Source organism: Calliopsis andreniformis, chromosome 9, assembly GCF_051401765.1.
Source record: "Calliopsis andreniformis isolate RMS-2024a chromosome 9, iyCalAndr_principal, whole genome shotgun sequence".
Taxonomy (NCBI): domain Eukaryota; kingdom Metazoa; phylum Arthropoda; class Insecta; order Hymenoptera; family Andrenidae; genus Calliopsis; species Calliopsis andreniformis.
In genome coordinates this window covers 13,273,711-13,296,877 of record NC_135070.1, presented here as the reverse complement: position 1 = coordinate 13,296,877, position 23,167 = coordinate 13,273,711, and the positions used below count along the sequence as shown (strand labels likewise).

The window sequence follows — 23,167 nt, the reverse complement described above, 5'->3', positions numbered from 1 at the left end:
CACACCAAGAAGCAAGACAAGTGGCATCACGAGACAAGCCCACAAGTTGCCTGTAAATAATGGACCATGCTCGACTCCGTCATAAATGGTATAAATATCTTCTTAAAGACTCGATCGCTTGCGAGGCGGCGCGTTTTCGCCCTGGATCACTGCAAAAATAAAACCTGCTCGTTAGCCGGTTATAAATCCAGCCGAGGATGGCGTGGCGTAAGGATAAGCGAAAGACATCCGGTATCGCTTCATTGTTGAACGAAGCAAGGAGCCTTGATTTCGGCTCAGTCGCGCGGGGACCTTCGACGCGAGTCTGGCCGGTTTCCCCGATAACCGTGCGAGAAACGGATCGGATCGATCCGTCTCACCTCTCATCCCACCTCCACGGAGTCGTCGCCGATTCGGTTTTCGCGGACGCGCCGCGATCTTGAGATTCCGCGCGGCCAAGGCGCCTCGCCGCGTGGGATCAAGATCGAGGCAAGATACCAAGAAAACACGGCCGTCTTCGGCGAATCGTCGCGGCGATTCCTTGTAACGCCTGCCCTGGCCACGTGGAAGCATCTGATTGAACCAGACAAGTGACATTTATTTCGAGAGAATCTTTCATTTGACTGGTGTGTCTGTTGCTTTTTTGTGGAGAAGAAAATCAAAAATGGGAAATAGGAAAAGAGTTTAGAATTTTAAGGGTAGATAAGCGAGAGAAGTCGTTCTTACATATTTTAGTCACTTGAATGTCAGTATAATATAAGAAACTTTTAGAGTTATTTGTGGGAAGGTAAGAAACTTGTTCTGATTTGAATTATGATCTTACACAAACATTGAATAAGAAAATTATTTTGATTAATAAAGCTTCCTAAGTTATAACTTTTTGTGTTTCTTTAACTTCTAGTGTCAAAGAAGTATTTTGCATAAGTTTTTATATTTAAAAGAAATATGTATAACTATGTTTAGTTATTGTGGAACTTGTTTGCGGAGTTAATCGATTCGACAACTTAGCAGCTGAATTATTAATCGTTGAAAACGCTCAATTATAATTTTTCTAAAAGAATGACGAATTCAATTGAAATTGATGTATTTTGAAATACTTTGAGCCGCTGAGGTATTCCAAGGCGCGAAATTCCAGCAAATTTCCAGCGGCCCGTCAGCTCACGCACGAAGGCCTCGCTGTTTGCGTGACTCGGGACATTTTAATAGATAATAGCCTCAGGCAATTTGATTTTGCGTGCAGTTGACGAGGGGTTCGTAAACACCGTTTTCATCCAATTGGTTCTTTAACTCTCCAGAGCAAGGTGCTTCATTATACAGAGTGAGAATAAATTTGTCGGGCAATCCTACTATCAAAACGAGCTTCTTACGAGCCCCCTAATTTTTGCTCTAATTTCATCGAAAAAGCTATAATGAAAATGAATTACCCCACAGGTGCACGTACCTAACATACACGTACAAGTACTAGAAAGGTAAAAAAAAGAAGCTACTCTACCTTACACTATTTTTCAAAATAGTCATCTCAAGGTACATGTACATTGTAATAGAAATTGGGATACAATCATTAAAAATTCAGTCCACCGACTATCTTCATATCCTCTAAATAAAAAAGGAAGAATTGTTGCTACCGTCATATATTTCCAACTAACGTATCCCATTTTCAATCTTTCTTTTTAGAACAAGAAGGAAATCCACAGGTGAGCTTGCAGTTGGGATGCCACTGGCAAAGTCTGAAAATACAGCCGCGGCAGCACGCGAGAGAGAAGACTCCAGCGGCGATCGAAAGCGAAATGAAAAATCCCGCGACCCTAGTGGAGGACGAGGGTCAAAAGATCGGAGCTTCTGGCGGGGCAGAAGTCCGAGGGAGCTTTCCCGTTACGCGGCTCCTCTCTAAGCTGATTTCGAGCTGCCGCGGCCAGAGGCGGCGGTACCGCTAGCTTCCCAGAAATCGACGCGCGATAATGCCTCTCGATACGGATGAAGCAATCTCTCCTACTGTCGCACCGCGCCAGAGGGGAAAAAAGGCTGCCCCGTGACAGAGGGTGGGGAACCGCCTCGAGTGGAGGGAGAAGTCGCGCATATAGCTAACACCACTAGCCACTCATGTTTTATTCATATCGATTTAAACGAATTCGAGATGTGCTCCTCGTCGCGCGCTTCCTCATCGCCACCGCACCGCGCTCCGATAATGCGGTGTCCTTCTACTGTCCACCTTTCAGGGTTTCCTCCCTAATCACTGAGATCCTTGAGAGAAACCGCAACTGAGGCGATTTCGTGTGGAAAATTGTCGAAATTCCTGACCCATTTTATTATGGGCCGCTGAAGCGACTTTAATCAAATTTTAATTGCTGCTCTATTGAGAATGGAGATAAACTGAATACGTAGTACTTTTAGAAAAGTTTCAGATCAAAAGTTAGAGTGTGCCTCGTGAATCATTTTGAAAGTGAGGGATTATCTTTGATCTCCAGAGGTTCTATTTGCTGAAGTCTTTGAAACAGTATCTTCTTGGGATTCGTTACAAAAAATGTGATTAATTTTGCTTGTTTATATCTTGTGAAAATGGGTCGAGGTTGGTGGAAAATATAATTTACAGGAGATTCGCTTTTTTAAAAGAGTGAAACTGTTTTTCTTTCAATTTTGTGGATTCTTAATCAGTTCTCTTAAGTCTTAGGAATTTTCGGCATTTTTCTGCTTCCTTTCAAGCCTTCTTCGGGCTTTTTAGAGGACGCCTTGGGAGTTTATCGGGGGACGGAAAAAAGGAAAGTGAAATACTCTGGTACCTTTTCCCTTTTTATTTCTGGGATCCTAAAGATCTCTAATAATTTACACAACTATGAATCAAAGTCAACTGCCATAAAAATACTATATTTCGAATTATTTTTTTACAACAAAATAATAGCCAAAATAGGGTATCACTCTCAATATGCAAAATATTTCTACTTAAATGCATACAGCTTACATGTTCAGAATCTTTCAAAATTAGAATTAAAATTCTAATTTCTCAAGTTTTTAATAGAATATTTAACTACTTAAACCTTGAACAGTTACGACCTAAATAAATCAATTCCACAGAGCTCGATTGACTATAAAACTATGAAATAATTATTGTGTTTCAAAAAAAATATTGTTTTTCAAACTAGTTCAATTTCAGAAAATTTTAAACGTTCATACTCCTGTTCCAGAAACAGTAAAATTTTCATACTCCACCATCCACTTCTAATATTTCATTCGATCTGTTATTGCCGTACGCGTAAGCGTTTTCGTCGGCGATCGTCAACCAAAACCCGCGACGTGCTGATTTTTTATAATCTGTCGAAAGTCTGTTTGGCGATTCGAACCAAACAGACTTGGTTCCGAGGAAAGTTCTCGAGCCGAAAAGTAGATCAGGTAGATTCAGCGTCAGAAATAATTGCGTCTGACTTAAGTTCGATTCTACTGAACTGACCTACTATGACAAGCACGTCCAATGTTGACGCACGAGCTCCGTATGTTCGCGAATCTCCTAGAGAACCGAACATTTCTCATTATCATCGAGCAAAGAAACGTTCTCTCGTTCCTCCAAGTGGACATATCTTTTTTTCTTCTCGATGTCTCCCAAACGTCGCTTACTACAGGATCGCGATCGGAAGTTGGCATTATTCTGGTCACCTTTATTCCCCATTCACTTGATTTTCTGCACTTGAAGAATCGTGGATTTATTTGCTACAACCACTACGACTCTGCTTTTCGTATTTTTCCACTTTTGTTTTTCAATTTACGAACGACAGGACGAGAATAAATAATTTCAAAATTTTAAATAAGCGTGGTTCAATCTTCCTATTTTTGTTCAATTCGCAAAATATCGTGACAATGTACCTACGTTTGCAATAATTCAGCTGATCGATACAGCTGACTGGCGATTAAATTTGATATCTTCACCCATTGCAAAATATTTTCATTTTCAAGCTAAATCTTGCTCATTAAAACTTTCTAGGAAATTACCATTGCTAGGCTTGAGAAAATGTTCACATCATTAAATAAATTCGAACGGTTCCGTATCAATTACTGAATTTTTTTAAACGATGGAAAGTGCACATTTCGATGAATAAACTGATTTTAAAATGATGCTATACATGTATCAATGTCACCATGACAAACTTATGTGGTTACCTAATATCTTTTTTAATACCATAATATCAGAAAACATGTAATGATTATATTGACAAATAATCTTTTATTTCTAATTTCTTAATATACGTACATGTAAAATTTGTCATTCTTTCAAGTCTTATCAACTAAATTTAAATTCCTACTTCATAAAGGAGTATTACCACTGTTCCAGCGATTTCTGACAAAGTTTCAATTCAAATAATTCTCATTCATTTTCGCCAAGAAACTTCGAATGCAAACATGCAGTGTCCATATTTAGTTACATCAATTTATTATTCAAGTTAGTTACTTGTTGTTTATATCTACTAACGGCGCCACAAACGTCATCCTGTGTGATAATCTCAGTTCTTCGATTGCATCACACAAAACGTCAGTGAAATCCTCCTGTTTCCTCTCTCTTCGTCTTTTTTCATCCATCATGTCGAACGCGCTCGTACGGTAGTGCTCGACAGAATTGCGTAACTTCCATTCAACATACTCCTGCGGGTGTGACTTACGAATTCGACTTACCGATTGATCGATTTTCCCTCGATTGACTCAGACAGAGACGCTCCGTGACTTTGTGAAATTCGCGGACGTAAACAGAGTATCCGCTTAGAGTGTCGCGTCATGAACCAGAACCGAAACTTACGTCCGGACATCCTTACAACCTTCAAGAAACAATCCATTATTCCTGTGGCTGTAAGGCCACAAAATGTAAAGGCTACACGTTTTTGTTTTTGAGATATTGATGTGTCTGGTTTTCAATTTCAATACTGTTTCATGGGCTTGTGTCTTTTTGAGTCCTTTCTTTTTTTAAGTGAAAAAGTTCTTCAATGTCATCCTTCTTAGTGAAAACGTACAGTCTGTGTTCCAGATCTCAAGTAAGATCTTAATTCGAATTTTTTGGAAATGTTGAAAAATTTATGTACGTGAATCGGTGAATTGAAGAACAGGGCAAGTTCAAAATTAGTCATTTTTAAGTAATCTTAAAATTATGTAAAATTAGTAGTTTTTGGACTTGTGCTATTCCTCAACTCACTGATTCATATTTACACTTTTCTACTATCTTTCACTATTACATCCAACACCAAACAAACAAATCGTTAAGAACTTGAATCGACATCAAACACATGGATCTTACATATCCTAAAATATACCAATATCGTACCGTGAATTTATATTAAATAAATAAGCTGCACTCAATTTTTCCCAGTGTACAAAAGTCGCTCTTGAAGAGTAGACAAATGAAATTACAGAATTTTTCTTAGAACCACAAGGGTCCCTCCGCCATCCTGTATCGCCCTAAATGGTCCACCACCGAAAAGACAACGCTGACCATGTGCACACTGGGACCAGGCCTCCTCCCGTGAAAAACGAATGGTCCAAGGGACCACTTTTGAAGTCTGGTGAACCCGATGGAAGCGTCCCGAATCGATAAAACGTCAAGTACATCGAAATAAGAGCGGAATAAAGTGTGCCTGGATGAGAGCCGGTCTCGCGAGGTAGAGGCACACACCACCTTGCTGCCAGAAAACTCGATGACGCCTTAAGGAGACCCGTAACCCTTTTTGCCTGTGAAAAAGTGGTTCTATGGTTATAAGGAAAAAAAGACAATATTTCACGAAAATTTATCGAATTTTATATAATCTACTATATCAATATAAGTATAAATAGCAATAGTGTCCTAATTACCCTTCTACAGAAGAATTAAGGGAAGTTCTATAGGTCAATTATTAGAAACAGTTCAGTGTTTCAAAATCAGTTAAAAAAAATTATTGGATAGATATACATAGAGAACTCTGATTGCTGAGTATTTTTAAACAAGCATATACTAAAGTGGAATCTCTCAATGGCCCCAGTAGTTAAAATAAACGAAAAGCGTAATTAATCCCACTCACAATCGAAGGACTTCGTCAAGGTTCCCTAACGTTTTGACATCTCATAGAGCAGCAGAGTCTACCTAAGTGTACCTTAACTCGAGGTAAAAAAAAGAAGAAAAAAAAATCTGTTCCAGCACAGTGGTTCAGCCAGAAGAGCCACAATGGACCCACAACACTCGAGACAGGTGTAACTCAGTAGCAAGACGATCGTTTTCGACGCTTAGTCAGCGACAAATAGTACACGCTACAGTTAGTAAATATCGCTCAATTTGCTTGGCGAATTGACCGTGTTATCGTGGCACACGAGGCACGAGAGTAGAACCACTTTTTCACGAGCGGCGGGGGTTACGGGCCCCCTTAAGGAGAGAAGTCAAGGGCAAGGAGCGTCCCTTCCTTGGCCAGTCTGGCCCAGCTTGGGCCCTACTTGGACCCCACTCCGATCCGTCGTCCACCCCTCCCCGTGGTGCCTGCCGTGTGTGTCTCTCTGTGTGGGATCCCCTGCTGCTCCAGCCCCCCTTCACCTTTCTGGCCCTCCCTCCCCTCTCTCCATGCCTCCTCTATCATCCCTCCGTCCGCTCCCTCCACCTTTCCAGCCCTTCTTCTCATCGGGCTTCTCCCGTTCCACACACGAACAGCGTGTCAGAGAGTTGGTTCCCTCGGTACTCTCTTGAAATTCGTCTCTCTACCAATAGTAGCAGCACCAGCAACACCACACCGGGTTGTATACACTTACGACAGAGTACGAGAGAGACCAGCTCCTCCCCCTTCTGCCCTCGTCTCTCAACGAATCCATATGTATGGGGTTGAGGCGCACAGGCGACGCAAATGTGCTGACTACATTACGCCGCTATATAAGATAGCCGGCCAACCATCCTATCCCCACAGACCGAGCCAGATCGGCAGACCGTTCACAGACGGACCAACGAACCGATCTACCGATACCGGACACCAACAGACACACATCAGATTATCGTTTACGGTTCCCGGTAACACACCACCCGATCTCACGCCGATTCCTTCCCGAGAGATCCACACGAGCCGCCAACCACTCGCCACGGGACAGAGTTCTTCGAGCACACACCGCTCGACCGATCCCACTGCCGAGGAGAAAGTGATCCGTATTTTCGGTTTCGACGCTGTCCAGTTTCCCGGTTAGACGATCCACTAGCCGTGCCTCCGTGTTCCTACGACCGAAAATCATCCTCTGGAGAAGCCAATCGCCGCGAGCCCGCTGTCAGTCGGCCCCCTCCGGCACCACCACGTGACACCAGATCGTAACAGACGCTCGCCAGGCCGATTTCCTCGTTCCTAGTACCGTAGGTCGGGGTTTGACAACAGAGGCTCCCTTAGACTCGTGAAGAAGTAAGTGCACCGAGAGACGACGACCAAAGATGATACCCTTGACAGCCACCACGTGCTTCCTCCTCGCCGTCACGTTCCTGGCGCTCGCCCTGATCCTCCTCGATCATCTAAGATCGAAGAAACAGACGTCGAAGGATGTCATTTTGGGTAGCAGTGGTGACTTCCTGCCGGAGCCACCTGGACCGAAACCATGGCCGATTCTTGGCTCCCTTCACATCCTTGGCCGCTACGACGTCCCCTACAAAGCTTTCGCTGACCTGGTCAGGGACTTCGACTGTCAGGTGATCAAGCTCAGGATGGGCTCCGTGCCATGCGCGGTCGTTAACGGGCTGGAGAACATCAGGGAAGTGCTGACCACCAAGGGCCACCACTTCGACTCCAGGCCGAACTTTGATAGATACCATCTGCTCTTCGGGGGAAACAAGGAGAACTGTAAGAATATTTCTTTCTTATTTTGTGTACGAGCCTCTTGGAAGCCAAATTCAGTTGAGTCTATTTTTTATATACAGCTTTTCATTCTGTCATTTTCTCGATTTTGTCAAATCTTTGTCAATTCTGTCAGCAAAAATTTAAGAAGAGAAGAATGCTTTTTATTGTATAGAATCGATGAATTTATCTTCTGAGGATCTCGTACACGATGTTTTTGTATAAGAGGCTGTTGTCTTTGTAGCAAAAGGGGAAAATTCGGCTAGACACGTTTTCGAGATAGAGTTTTATTTTAGCTTGTCTGGTTAACTATCCGTACCGTCAACTGTTTCTAACGATCAGAATTAATCGAAGAGATCCCGAGGCAACCCGTTCCCCGATTAAATTACCTCGTATATCTCTTTTAATTATTCAAAACGGCGATGTTCGCCGATTACGTAACGTCATCCGCGATCCCTTCTCGAGCCTTCAAGTCTCTCGTAAATTTAACTACTCGTGCTCACAATCGATTAAAAATTGATTATTCAAGGCACTTAGTTTAACGACTATAGCTGTACCTAGAATCCGTATTCGCTGACAAGTGTCTCTAGGTTGCCCTTAAAAAGTAAGAGTTCCAGTGATTCGTTGGGAACACCTTGTTCTTTCTGCCACCGTCATAATTGCACGTTAAACGCGAAAAGACGATTCGAAGAATTAGGCTGGTATGTCATGGTGAAAATTAAATTTCTCGACAGCTGGTCTTGACGGCTGAAAACTCGTCCCCCATGCTAACGACCTTGTCGTCGTGCGCGACACGTGAGCGCGCCGGCCCACACACAGATGCCCAACAGTTTATTCTTCGCGTGGCTCGTGATTTCGTTCGTCCCAAGGAATCCCGAAACTCGTGCTAAGGTCAACGCTGAAGCGGTACCAAATGCATCCGGAAAGGTCACGGTACCACTTTCACGCGTTCCTGGCTCACGCGGCTCAGCAAACAGGATCAAGGCTGATCTTGGCTCGCCATTCCCCTATATTCATCCCTACGTCCAGTATCTTCATGATAAGAGGATTAGAGTCCTAGAATTTGAAATCACAAAAATGTCTGTCTTGGTAGAATTTTCCACTTGATATGATATAAATATTCCGATGAAAATTAGTAAGTGGTTTAGCACTTCTGAGCGATAGTGTTCGATATTCTTTTGTAAGTGAAAAATAAGGTTTAATTTAGAATTTCTATTTTTTAATATTCTTCTATGTATTTGGGGCGCTAGTTCATTCAAAAGCTCAGAAACATTTTTTTAGTGACTTTAGAGTAGACTCAGTAGAGTATCCCCAGCATTAAAGTCCCTCTATTCCCCATTTTACCCGAGTCCTCTGATTCTACCAAATCAATCATTAGGTTGCCAAAAATCGAGTAAACTTCGCAACGAAGCAGCCCACAAAAACTTGCCTAAAATTGGAATTCTCTATCTCTCAGTCGTTTTTCGTATCTCCTGGAATCCACAGATCAGTTCCCCGAAAATTCTAGTCTCCTTGGTGAACCAGACGTTGTGCCCTGCTTGACAACGGTGGGACACGAGAAACCAGGTCACTTCCTGTTCTGGTCTGCTCGCTTCGATTTGAAATCGAGCCGCTTGCTGGGCTCGCGTGCGCCTCGCCGCGATGAATCGATTTTCTGCCGAGTACGCGCGATCGGCATCCGCCTGCTTGCATTTCCGCGTGCACGTATGCGGGCTTCGAGTCGCGTGAACGAGGGTAAGAGGCAGGTAGAGGCCGCGGCAACGGAAAGGGAGAGGAGAAAGAACACGCGAGTCGACGAATTTTTCCTGTTTCTGCCTGACAACGATAGATTTCGAAACACGCGTTCCACGCCGCGTCACAAGCTGCCATAGGAAGGTCAAGTTTAACGCGCCGACATTCTTTATTCCGACAGTTGCCACGGGCATTAATGAAAATCGATGAATTCGTCGATCGATCTCTGTTGCCGATTCGTCACCGCCAACAGCTGCTCGGTAGCAGTTTCATGCAAAGAAGCTGCGCAACCATTTCCTGTATCCTTCTTCCTTTTACGCAGGTTCCTCTGTTGAGTCGGTCATTTGTTAAATCAGTTAACTCTACGATACAAAAATATTCATATTTAAATATAAAAAGTTGAACATCAATTTAGTTGGTACTAAAATTTTTAAAAAGATTTTAAGTGGAGTGGATCACTTTGTTGTGTTAAGAGTTTAGTGTAGCATAGATTGGTAATTTTATGAATTTCTGTACATGACTTAGTGGAACTAGAAATATAGAAAAGCTTGTAGCTTTATTTGCTATATTTTAGAATTATTTAATATAAACCTTCTTCTAGATAAAGTAAACTATTAGAAACAGATGATAGTAGATACTTATGTCTAGCTAATATCTTTCTATTACCCAATAATATTCCTCAAATCTCGAACTCTAGTGAATTTAGGGTAGCAACATCTCAAACACAACAGCTCTCGCGAATCAATCTCAAGAATCACTCAAATTAAAGAACCATTTGCTTACTATTTAATTCATCTGATTCCAGCTCTGGCATTCTGCGACTGGTCAGACGTCCAGAAGGCACGAAGGGAGATGCTGAGGGCGCACACTTTCCCTCGCGCCTTTTCCACCCGCTACAACCAACTAAACGGGGTCATCGGTGAGGAGATGAACTGTCTAGTCAACCATCTGAACTCAATGCCAGGATCGAACGTTCACTCGAAACCATTGATCCTCCACTCCTGTGCCAACATCTTCATGACCTATCTCTGCTCCAAGAACTTCCCCCTGGACCACGAAGGCTTCCGTTATATGGTCTCCAACTTCGACAAGGTGTTCTATGAAGTGAACCAAGGGTACGCTGCCGACTTCTTGCCTTTCCTGATGCCCCTGCACCACAGGAACATGGCGAGGATGTCCCACTGGAGCCACGAGATCCGCAAGTTCGTCATCGAAAACATCATCAACGACAGAGTGAACAACTGGAATGGCCTGATGCCCGAGAAAGACTATGTTGACTGTCTGGTCAATCATGTTAAGAGTGACATGGAGCCACAGATGTCCTGGAACACGGCGCTGTTCGTCATGGAGGACATCATCGGCGGACACTCGGCCATTGGGAACCTTCTGGTGAAGGTTATTGGGTTCCTCGCCACGCAACCAGACGTTCAGAAGGTCGCTCAAGAAGAGATTGACGCTATTGGCATCACTGGGAACTACGTGGGACTGGAGAACAGAGGATCACTGCCCTACGTTGAAAGTATCATCTTGGAAACCATCAGGATAATCTCCAGTCCCATCGTTCCTCACGTGGCTAACCAGGATAGCTCCATTGCTGGTAAGTTTGAACAGAGTACAAGAAACTAGAGAATACTTTGCTATCTTGTTGAGTCTCACCTGGACAACAAGCTGGCAAAGATCGTCATGCAGAAAAGAAACTCTGAAGCAAGACTCTAATCAAAAAATTCCCTTCTCAGGTTACAGAATCAAAAAGGACACGTTCATCTTCCTCAACAACTACGACCTGAACATGTCCACAGAGCTTTGGCAATCACCAGAGAAGTTCATGCCAGAGCGATTTATTCAAAACGGAAGGCTCCTGAAGCCCGAGCACTTCCTGCCATTCGGTGGCGGCAGAAGGTCCTGCATGGGCTACAAACTCGTCCAATACTTGAGCTTCGCGATCCTGGCCACGCTGTTGAAGAACTACAATCTGGTGCCTGTGGAGAACGAAGACTACACGATCCCCATAGGGAACCTGGCTCTACCAGAGGAGACGTTCAAACTGCGATTCGAGAGACGGTAGGGTCCAGAAGACAGTGAGCGTTGGCCACGAGGACAGAGCCAACTCTTCAACTCCCGGTTGCTCTAGCAGAGGGTCAGACGACACTCGACAAGAGGCTGCTTTCGTCTCACGACGAAAGATCTCGAACGTGTGTTGGCCGACGAGGAACTGCCCAGAGATTTCAGCAACGAAGGACCAAGCTGAAGAGAGAGGCTTTTTAGACGAAGCTGTAGGGGAGGTCGAATGCCAGCGGGCCAATTATTATCAGGATTCGACCTCCAGCAACGAGAGAGCTTTACTGACATTACTAGGTGTTTAAGGTAGCAAATTGTTGATCGTCCGTCGACGCGTGTACTCTCCTTTCAAACGAATCGAAGACGATCAGCCACGTTAATCAGGAGAGAAGACATGGACTGAAAAGAAGAGGACTGACATCCCACCCCTGCACCGAGTCAACTGCCCAGCAAGACGGGGCGACGGAACGCTGACGTTTTAGCCAGGGACACTAGGTAAAACGGGCTCTTCTGTTCTCTCGCGTAATTTCGGAGTGTTTTCTAAGGAAATATCGCTCGATTCATCCCGCAAAAGTTCAACACGTCGGCTATTGAAAGGTCGAATTTATTCCTGATGCATTACTTTTTATTTTATTGTATAAAACGAGGTGTTCGGTCCTCTATGGGATAGCGGCTTTTAATTTTATTTCATGTCTAGTGTTTGTTATTTATATTTATTTATCATGAGTAGACACGTGTTTCTTACGAAGTAATTCATTTTCGCCTTGTACAAGACGAAAGTGAGTGACAATGAGGGAAAAGTTCCATAAAAGGAATAGCAACAGGAAAATACTGTACTTCTGAGTCGACGTGTTGAAAAAAAAAATTAAATCACTTACGTCTTTGTCGAACGGGATTATGTGAATCGAATACATTGCGTTGTTACATGCTCTTGCTTTCGGTAGGGAATTTTAAAAGGAAATCGTGTTTCTTCAGAACCTTCGCGTCTCTCGAAAGAAACTTTCCTTTTCTTCTCAGAAAAAGGAGATAAATATTTTGTTCGAGAACAAAATATCAAGATATCACGACCGTGACGATTGATTTCGAAAGAGCACGATGATTCAAGTGGTGATTCAGTGTTCTGCAGACATCTAGGGGTCGAAAGTTACCGCGTACCGCGAATTCATTGTTGATACGACAATCACGTACACCTGGTAACGAAATCCCTCGAAAGACGAGAACGAGAACGTGATGAGACACGATTTCGCCTGTTTGAAAGATTCTTTGCGAGGAAATGTGAGAAAAACGTCTCGCGCATCACCTACAGGGTGAGATCTTTGATGATCGATTGTTCTGATTATTGTTCGAATCTCTTGAATCTGCTAAATAATTTTCTCAATTTTCTTTTTAATGATAGACACTATCTGAGAAGCAAAATTTTAAAGATCAAAACTCTGGAACTAATTTTTTCGAAATTAATTCCAGACTTCAAATTAGCTTAAATCTCAGTTATTTCCATTTTATTAGAACTTCAAAGAAGTTTTGATTTCCAATGATATTTAAGGAGATTCAAAGTTCATGTGGTACAATCGAAGCAACTCGATATTTCCTGAGCCCATTACTGTTATAGTATCTATAGATCGTGGTATTTCGAATACTCGAGCAGCGTTTCCGTCGAAATAGATCTAATATCGATCTCCTGTCGATTTTACGCGCATGTCCTATGGTTCTGGGGTTGAAAGACAACTTGTCTGATTTTGTGTTCATTTTGGAACCTTGGTGAGACGAATTTTGTTCTACTATCTTAATTCCCCTCGTTTGGAGGGCAATGTATTTATATTTTTAAAGATAAACCTTTAATGGAAGTCTTTCAGAACGATATAATAACACGTTACTTGAAATATTATCCTAGTGATAAATATCAGAAGTGATCGAGTTAGTGATCACGTCCATTAACTGATTACTAAAGTAATCATACTAGAATAGTCTATCACTGCCCAACTCTCCGAATAATATTTCAGATAATGTGATCTTATCGACCAGAGAGACTTAGAAGTGTGTTTCTCCAAATGTTTGATAATCGTATTTCGTAGGCATATTATTTTCGTCTAAGTTCTATGTTATTTAAATTTTTGTGTTCGAAAGACGAAGACCAAAGTATTGAACACACTTATTTAAAGGGTATTACTAATTGTCTCACCACGATTCTAATTCCGCAATTTCCTCCCGATAGCTTATCGAGGGTCAGCGCATGAATCTATAACGTAAGATCAATATTTTATCGAAGAGATACCAATCGTCTTGTTGGCGCAAAGCACTTAATCGTACGCGTAATAATTTGTTAATTTCGTGTTCCCCCACGTGCTCCTTTTTCTCTTCCTCTATCCTTCCCTCCTTCGACATTTCTCTCACTGTTCTCCTCCCAGTCTCCCGTTTCATCCCCTATTCTTCTAGTATAAATTATTCATCGACGACCCACCCGCGCCATCGTCGTCTATGTAAAGTAAATCGAAGAATACGAAAAAGAAACGAACGATGACGCGGGTCAGTGGTCAACGTAAGGGACGACAAGTAGTAGAGGACGAGCTAGCCTGAGCGAGATGAGAGATCGATATCACTGTAATATCAATTATTACATGACTGAGCGACTTTTCTCAAAGAGAAAGATCGATTTTCCTCGGGTGCCACCCCCGCGGATAATAATTTATTTCTGCTATTGAGCATCGATTCTTATTATGTTATTATTATGTTATATTATATTATATTATTATTAATATTATTATTACTGTAATATTACCGCTTGCTACTATTATCATCACTATTATTAATAGCTAGAAATATCATTCCCTTGTTTTATCATCGCATTCCAGCCCCAGCCCATCCTTCATATCACGTTTCATGCTTTCATATGTCGTACGTTATCCCCTGTTTGTTATTTAATTATCGTGATTGTTACAACATTTGTTAATTTATTATTTAAGATTTTAATAATAAAAGTGAATATTGGAATTCGTTGCCTTGTTTTCTCTACCGATTTTCCTCCTCTTTCCTTTACTTTTTAATCCATTTTCTCTTTCAAGAGCATTCGAAGCTATTCTTTATTTGTTAACAAATGATAACCACAAGTGTTGTTGAAATTTTTAGCACAGCTTATTCAGAATTATCTGTAACGAGCATTATCGAGCAATAATTGATGTGAACAAGCAAAAATGGAAAATCTTTAGGTGTCTGTATCTCTTATCGTACATTCCACCACTTATCAAAGAAAACATATTGACAAGTCTTAATATCTAGTTATCTACATGAATATTTCTTCATCGTGCAAATAATGACTTAAAACTATTTTGCATCGATAATAATCTGACTTGTTATCGCCATTGTCATTTACGATTAGTCGTTGAAAGAATGATATAGGTACACGATTTTGTTAAATATATTATATTTACCAAACTTGCTTAAAATGTTCCTCTTGTGCAATAAATGCAATACTGAACACATTTTCTTTAAAATTTCATAATTTAGTTTCTCAGTCACTCATTATATGTATAAAACCGCACAAGTTACAAAGTATTAGAAAATAGTTGTCGCAACAGTTCGATCACTTCTTAGAAATATTGAGGTGTTACTATAACGCTTGTTTCAATTACTTATATGAACACATGCGTAGGACTCGTTACATGAGGTAACTTAATTTACTTACAATAAATTATTAAATAAGAAGACTACAATTACGTATGGCAATAATTATGTTGCACTCCTTGAAGCACTATACTTGAGTAATTATAATTGAATAATATACACATAGTAAACTTTTCAATAGTTTCTAACATGTTCAATTTTTAAGTAACAGTTAAAACTAAATCTACATTCATTCAAGTACTGTTAGTCAGTGGAACTTTTCTTGAATACTTTCCAAATTTTCAGAGACTAAGCCTTTTTAAATTTAAAACATCTTTGAACAGTATTTACATAATGATTTTTTTCCAGGAAAAAAGTGTCATCTCAACTTACTACCAAAGTCTGCAAGGAACTAATCGCTGAGGAAAAAGCCTCCTCCTTAGAAGAAACGTCAACTTCGAATTTTCAACAGGGAGACAATATTTTTTACAAAATAAGTAAAATAATACGTACAAATTGCAATCATTTTTTTCAAACATTGTACCGCAAAAATTACAATCTCCTTCCATATTTCAGTATTTAATCCCCTTCGAAGCAGAGGATTCAGTCACCTGACGAACCTTGAAAAGGAGGAAGTAGCATCCACTCCCTGACTCAATTGACTCAATTTGTAGCACAAAGTCAACTCAAAATACACTACGCTCCCGCAGAGAAGTTCCTAAGATCCACTACCTTCTCCCCATCCGCAGGATCGTTCTCCTTCTTCCTCGAGAACATGTCCTCGATCTCCCTCAAGGTCTTGCCCTTGGTCTCAGGCAAGAAGAACACAACGAACAGCGTCCCAGCCAGTGACATCACCGTGAAGAATAAGAAAACGCCATGCCTGCCCATTGCACTCTGCATATCTGGGTAAACCTTGACAGTGATCGAGCTGAATATATATCCAACGCATGTGGTCAGACCTGTTAGCACTTCCTTGACCTTGGTAGGGTATACCTCGCCCATCATAGCGAAGGGGATGACAAGGAAGCCCATAGTGCTCGCGAAAATGTACATAAGCACACAGATGACTGGTATCAAGCCTCCGTCGTTAATAGAACTACCTTTGTCATCCATTAGCAAGTAGACTGACAGTATCGCCATGAAGAGTGTCATCCCGAATCCAGAAACAATTGAGGGTATCCTTCGACCGAACCGTCTGGACACACAGGCCACCAATAAGCTGCCCACTAATCTTGTGAATCCTATCAGAACTGCTCCTAGGTAGGGGTCTATCTTTATGCCAGCGTTCTCGATGATGTTCACCGCGTAGTAGACCACCACGAAGATCCCAGAGAACTGCTGGAAGAAGAAGTAGCTGAGCATTATGATGAACGGCATCACGGCGTTCCTTTTCAGCAGGTGCTTCATCAGGTTCTGCTTCTTCCTCTGCGGTCGCGACCGCAGCTCCTGCAGCAGGCTCGAGGAGGGCTGCGCGTCCTTGGGAACGCCGCGGAATCTCTTCAGGGCCTGCAGCGCCTCGTCCAGACGACCTCGGTCACGCAGCCAGATCGGGGTTTCTGGGACGACGGCCAAGGTCACCGCGCCAGAGACCAAGGGGAACAGGGCGCACATCAGTGCCACCATGCGCCAGTTGTCCTTTTGGAAAAGAGTCATCGTGAGTTTTTCGAATTGTGATTTTCGATTTTTAAGGTTGTGGTAAGGGACGAGGAGAGGTTTTCATTGGTTTTAGATTGCTTCGAGGGCAATTTGTGGTCTTAGGAAACCCATAGTTGAGTTTTATTGGTAGGAGAAATATGGTTGAACTTCGTGACACATGTTTTTCTAAAATATTGAACTAATTTTTGAGTACTCTGTTAACAGTGTTAAATAGATTAAAGAAACGGTTTGCTTATGAATCTTTTCCCTGAGATCTTCAAAAAAGTAATCGAAATGCTCTCAAAATAAATGAAAACTCTTACACTTTGTACGATCCTCACGTACAAACCTACCAGCTACTGCTATATAATTTATGAAATTAAAAGGACAATTACAGAATCACTAAAAATCAAAATACACGATATTCCTTCATCATAGACTCGGTGCTTTATTCACAATATAAAACAAGTCTTGCTTTTTTAAATATTTCCTCTCATCTTTGATAAGATAATTATCAACCGCCAGTGCACGAGTCGACGACCTCAGGAATACGTTATCCACTATAAAACGTGAGTTTATCCTCCTTCTATATCTCTATTATTCATTATGTACCCAAGAACATCATCTTCAATTTCATATTCTGCATTACCTTGAACAGATAGCCAAAGATGTAGACGATAAGGACACCAATGGCAATGGCTACACTGGTCCATGTGACCATTGTGGCCCGCCATGCTGGACTAGCCACTTCGGCGCTGTAGACAGTTGCTGGCACCGAGGCTGACCCTGTCGCAAATCCTGATATTATTCTGCCCACGAGAATCTGCTCGTATGTTCCTGAGAAATAGATGACAAGCCAGCCGATTATGGACACGATGGACGTTATCAGGAGGCTCAGTTTCCTTCCGCGTCGCATGGTGTAACTGGAGAGGATACAGCCGAATGGAATTGCTAAGGCTGTCACAGTAGCTGTGAATTCAATCGTAAGTTATGAGTTACATTTACCGTGTACCTCGTTCTATAGATTTTTTTCTAATTTTAGCTTCGATTTTCTGAACCTAGTGATGTAATATGTAGTACAGTGATTTCAGGCGACGAGGGATTAACAATAAGTAGCAAGCCCTCTGCGTTTTCTCGTCTAGAGAAAATTTATGGTGAATTTAAATCAATTATGAATCAAAGCCAAGAAAGGTAAAAATAGTTTGTAAGGGTTGTTTTTTTGTTTCCTCTATACATTTTTATATTTCGTAAAGAAGTGATCCATGTTAAAGCTGTTCTTTCTGTTTTAATATTTCAGAAGTAAGTGCTATGTGAAATAATTGAAAATTAATGACATACTGACCTATCCAATTCGCTTGAACCTTGTCAATCCTCATGTCACTTGTGGGTGACATTAGTGGTTCCAACGCCACAGCACTGTAGCCAAACGCCATTGAAGGACCCAGGACGGAGGAATTCGCGCATAGAGACATAAGTATCTGAAAAAGACAGAAGCTTATTCCTTTTTGCAAAGAAATTCACATCCTATTGTTCAAATATCTATTTACAATTAAACAGTAGTGTCTTTCATCGTTCTTAATTAAATGAAATCTCTTCTGCGATTGCACAGTACAAAAATATTATCTTCTTAAACTTATAGTTTCTTAATCCATTGAGCACTATATAAATTTCAAGATTTGTCATCGTCCATTTCGTTTAAAAAATCGTTATCTGAGATTCTCTCTTCTGATTTAATCGTTTTTTAACGTGCCTAATATTCAGTTTAGCACAGTCTCTTTCTCATTATTTATGATCGTTTCGTCGACCAGCATTTAGGATTACAAGCATCGAATTATACAGTTACTCCATAATTATTCGTCGTCGTCTAGTACGATGGGAAACCAACGAGGACAGAATGAAATAAAGTATTCCACAGTATTGTTGCGCAACGTAAATCGCAGAATATAATCTTGTCCGATTGATCGCGGTCTTCGGAACGGTTGGTAATTTACTTCACCGTCGAAAACCTTGAAGAAATTACGGCATCATTAACTTTTCTGGAACGCTGAAGGCGCATTGAAATCTCCACGTTACATAAAGCTTTTGCAAGCCTTGTAACACCCGTTCGCGATGGACAGATTCGTCCCCGAACCCGTAATTATTGCCATTAGAAATTTTAATTAACGGGCGATCGTTCGTTGTTGGGTAACAATCAAGTTCTCGATGACAGATTAACCATGAACAAAAATACAATTAATTGCTGTCAGCAATTAACAATTTGCATGATTATAAAACAGAATAGCTAACAGTATTGGTAATGGATTATGTTTTTAAAAATAACAACTTTGTGTTGGGTCATTAATGGGACTTATCGTAATGAACTGCTTTTAAAAGATTTATTAGAATTTGAATTCAATAAAGCAATATTGTAAATTCATCGTGAATATAGTTGCTGTTTTATTCAAAGGTACCATTTTCTTAAAAGATTTTTGGTGTTTTTATAAAGTATTTGTTCTTCCCTTTATTTTTACAATCAATTGACATGATCCCCTCGATTATCAAGGGTATTAAAAAGTACTTATGTTTTTAAGAGCAGCAGGTAATTTGACACTCAATTGACAAATGGAAAATTTATAAGACTGTCGGAAATGTTAAAAAGCTCAAAGATTATTGATTGATGATATAGCTGACAAAAACATTAACCATCACGTCGATTACCTGTCGAATTCACAAACAGTGAGACCACTTTAGATCGTATCTTAGCATCATTAATATTAAGAGATATCATCTCTTACCATAAATAATTTATATAGCATTCATATACACTAATTCAATTCATATTACTGATTTAATTTTAAGCAATATTTATCCATAATATACATATCTACCTCGATAGTTTACATACATTTTTGTTTCTTTATTTTAAAATTCCTATGAAAAGGGGGTATCTCACACCATATCGAAATAAAAAGTGAACGAAGAGGATTTTTCCTGGACCAACCCTGACACTGCCCCTGCTGCTATTTGACCAACATCGAAACCGGTTTGGGGAGCAAGAGGATCGTCGAGAAGATGAGCAAGACAGTCGAGTAATAATTAAATTAAGCCTTGAAGTGTCACTGCATGCTTTTACGTAAAGCGGCGTTGAACGTTTAATAATATCGTAATATCGCGAGTTACGCAAATCTCTCTAATAAGCTCGTGCCTGTGTACGCCTAGCCTTGCAACTGGATGCACCCTCCTCTACACATATTACTTCTTACTTTTTTCCCACAAGTTTCCTCTTCCTTCGAGATATAAGAATCGATCTACTTTTTTCTACCTTTTCTAAATAATCAAAATGTTTATTAAACATTGACTGACTGCATAAAAATGAAGTGAGTAGGTACATTAACTGAGGATGTTCCACCACTGAATTTCTTATCACAAGATCTCCATAAAAAAATGTCTTATCGATTTGTTATCTCAATAAAAGACGCATTAATTAAAATGCTGAGTTATTAACTCGAGTTAGTAACTCGATCCTTGGAAAGATCTCGAGAAAATCCTGTGGTCGATACCATGTTCGTATTTCTCTAGGATTTGAATTCTTTGATCTCAAAGGCCCTTTGAGCATTCCTCGAATATTCCACAGGCTTCTCCTTCGCTTTGTCACTGATTATAAGTATAGATCTATTTTTTTCTGACTTCTTATCTTCCTTCATTTATCTGTCTTTAGTTTTTGGTACTGTCTCGATTTTTAAACACATTGACGTTTTTATTACTGTTCTCATTTTGTAATGGATTAAAAAAATAAAATAAGAAGAAAAAAAATTGTGAAGCTCCTGAATTTATGTTTACTTTCAGTTTAAATAAAACCTTGAAGAAACGAATGATTTCATTGAATAAAAAAGACATTCTTGACCTTAAAAATTTAGGAACACCTAGGAGAATAAAAAATAATTTAATAATCTTGAACATTTCTACCTGATACGTGACTCCCTTTTTCTCCCGTCGTTTCTCCTCGATGACGTCGAGCTCCATCTAAACAAAAAGCAACAGTTCGTATCTTAATCGAAACATAGAAAATATTTTGTTTCAAATTATTCCACTCTTCTTTGCGCGATAACACTTGCGCAACGCGATCAGCTTAACGCCACTCACGTATTTTTCTTTTTAAGCCCTCAAAAGTGATAAGCAATAGCATAAAATTATTGATAATTAGAATACACAATGTTTCCCCTCGAATAAATTATGTAAATGATACTCGGCTCGAAATCGTTCTTCAATCAAGCCAATTCAATCTCATCAGGAACAAATTTATTGATATTCAATTAAGTAGTATCTAAGTACTTAAATCGAAGAAATACAGTTGTGGCCAGAAGAAAGTTTAATTATTGATACCTTTGGAAATATTATAAATAATTTTTACATTATATTTTACTTACCCTATTGCTATAACGCTCTTATGGATAATCCCTCCAGCTGATGAAAAATCTAATCTAAATTTTCCTTATCAAGTTACGTTCATCAAAACTGGCATATTCGTCCACCTCTAAACTTCGTTTTGATCACTACTGTATATGTGCACGTATGTTTCAATATCTCTAATGATTGTTTAGTAGATAGTATTCAAGCGAATCGATTTAGGTTTCCAGTACCAGTTTACTGTACAAGCATATTTGTAAAATATTTATTCTACTTATTAACGAGTTAAATGCAAATGGACTCCCTATACTCTATAAGCTTGTTGTTAGTTTCAGGTGCGGTGTTTAGTTACAGTAGTGATCATTGAAGCTGCACCGTCTTACAAATATCAATGCCTTTGATTTAACTGTTACATGAAAAGTAATTATCTGTTTCATTTGTCATTAATATACTACCCTTTCTTATTTGAAATTTTTATTTGTATTATTAGCGTGTGTTGCAACTTTATTGACTATTAGTTATGATTAAATGCTGTAAGTGCTTCTGAATTCTTATTAGCAAAAATTATAATAAAATAATATGAGGGTACAATATCGGCGATCTTTTACAAGGTTTCGCTAATAACGAATTACCTTGATCTCCGTGCGTCCCTCCACGTGCCCATTCGAATTATTCAATCCGCTCACAATACTCATTTTTATTCAATGGAATTTCTTCAAACAATTCCTGACTACGTTAACTATTCACACGCGTTCGTATCGTAGGACGACAAGTCACTTCTTATCGCGAGAATCTTTTTTATCTCAGTCCTTAATCGACCACTATTATGTATCTTAAGATTTTCCCTCCTTTTTTCGTTTACCTCGATAAGAAGCTCTTCATGAGTACCTTACGTCACGATATACTGCAATAAATTGAATCAGCAACTTGTTCGAATTTCGTAATCTATCCTTTTACCCGATGGTCACAATCAGTCGCGTGTACGTTATCCAAATAACCATAAACATCGAACCTAATAACTACAGTATCAACTACTCACTCAAGAGAACGATTAGTCTTTTTTTAATTCAGTCTGTAACTTCACTGATTTTAATTATTTCTCCTGTTCTCTGTGTTAGTCCTTAACGCGTGAAGTCTCCGAATCCATAAAGAAATACACTTCCCACATTCCCCGAAAGAGGCTCGATAGCCAGAAATTCGAAACGCCGAAGCAACAAGTCCCAATTCCTCCAATTAAAGACACTCCTGCTCCCGAATCCCCCAAACACTCACGATCTCATCTCCCGCTTATCGAAATGAACTTGAACCTTCCGTCACCAGACGCCTCGCTACATTTCCTCGAATACAGTTCGAATTTTCACGCGTGCTCATCTCATCCAAGCGACGTCAATCAAAATCGAGCACAAGAAAGTGAATTCCTCTGTGCAGAGTCTGGTCACAGTGCTCCTTTCACTGACTACGTCCCTATTTCCCAACGTTTTCCCACACAGCTCAACGAAAGCCACTCTCGCGATGTCGTCGACCCAGATATCTTGACGTCGCCGTTTGCCCGAGCCTCGTCGGCTCCTTCGTTCGACGGACCTCTGGAGGCAGGGTGCACCAGGACAGAGTGTGTCACCTCGTCGTGTGACGGTTAAATGTGGCCGATGGTGCAGTTGCAGTCGAGGGAACCACCACTCGAAGACTCGTTACTCGGCGAATGCAAGTCCGGTTTTATCTGCCACGGGCGACGCGCGTCTCTCGATTGCGTTCATGGTCCATTCGCGTCGCGATGCCTTGCAGCCGCGCGATGAGCCCCCTTCGAAATTGCGCGGATGAAGAAAGCGACCGATACGTCGCGTGGGTTACGTTGGAGGAACGTCCAGAAGCGTGGGAGATCGATAAGAGCGAGATTGTGTGGGTGACTTCGTGGTATGTGACGATAAATGGTCGGTGTTCCTTTGGCTGAGACATGGTGGAATCTCTAGGTAGCCTAGGTGAAT

General features: G+C 40.7%; 2 protein-coding genes across 2 annotated transcripts; one reads left to right on the top strand and one right to left on the bottom strand.

Moving 5' to 3' along the window:
• Window positions 1–7,378: 7,378 nt before the first annotated feature.
• On the top strand, window positions 7,379–11,571 carry LOC143183321 (cytochrome P450 307a1). The gene is made up of 3 exons (XM_076384845.1): window positions 7,379–7,781; window positions 10,312–11,103; window positions 11,243–11,571. The coding sequence occupies exons 1-3, from the start codon at window positions 7,379–7,381 to the stop codon at window positions 11,569–11,571; spliced, it is 1,524 nt and encodes a 507-aa protein (XP_076240960.1).
• Window positions 11,572–15,222: 3,651 nt separating this feature from the next.
• On the bottom strand, window positions 15,223–22,604 carry LOC143183322 (trehalose transporter 1-like protein). Its single transcript, XM_076384846.1, has 5 exons — window positions 21,818–22,604; window positions 20,745–20,801; window positions 18,142–18,277; window positions 17,449–17,768; window positions 15,223–16,799 (listed from the first exon to the last, which is right to left on the bottom strand). Exons 1-5 carry the CDS (start codon window positions 21,878–21,880, stop codon window positions 15,858–15,860), a joined length of 1,518 nt encoding a protein of 505 aa, XP_076240961.1. The 5' UTR covers window positions 21,881–22,604; the 3' UTR covers window positions 15,223–15,857.
• Window positions 22,605–23,167: the final 563 nt, after the last annotated feature.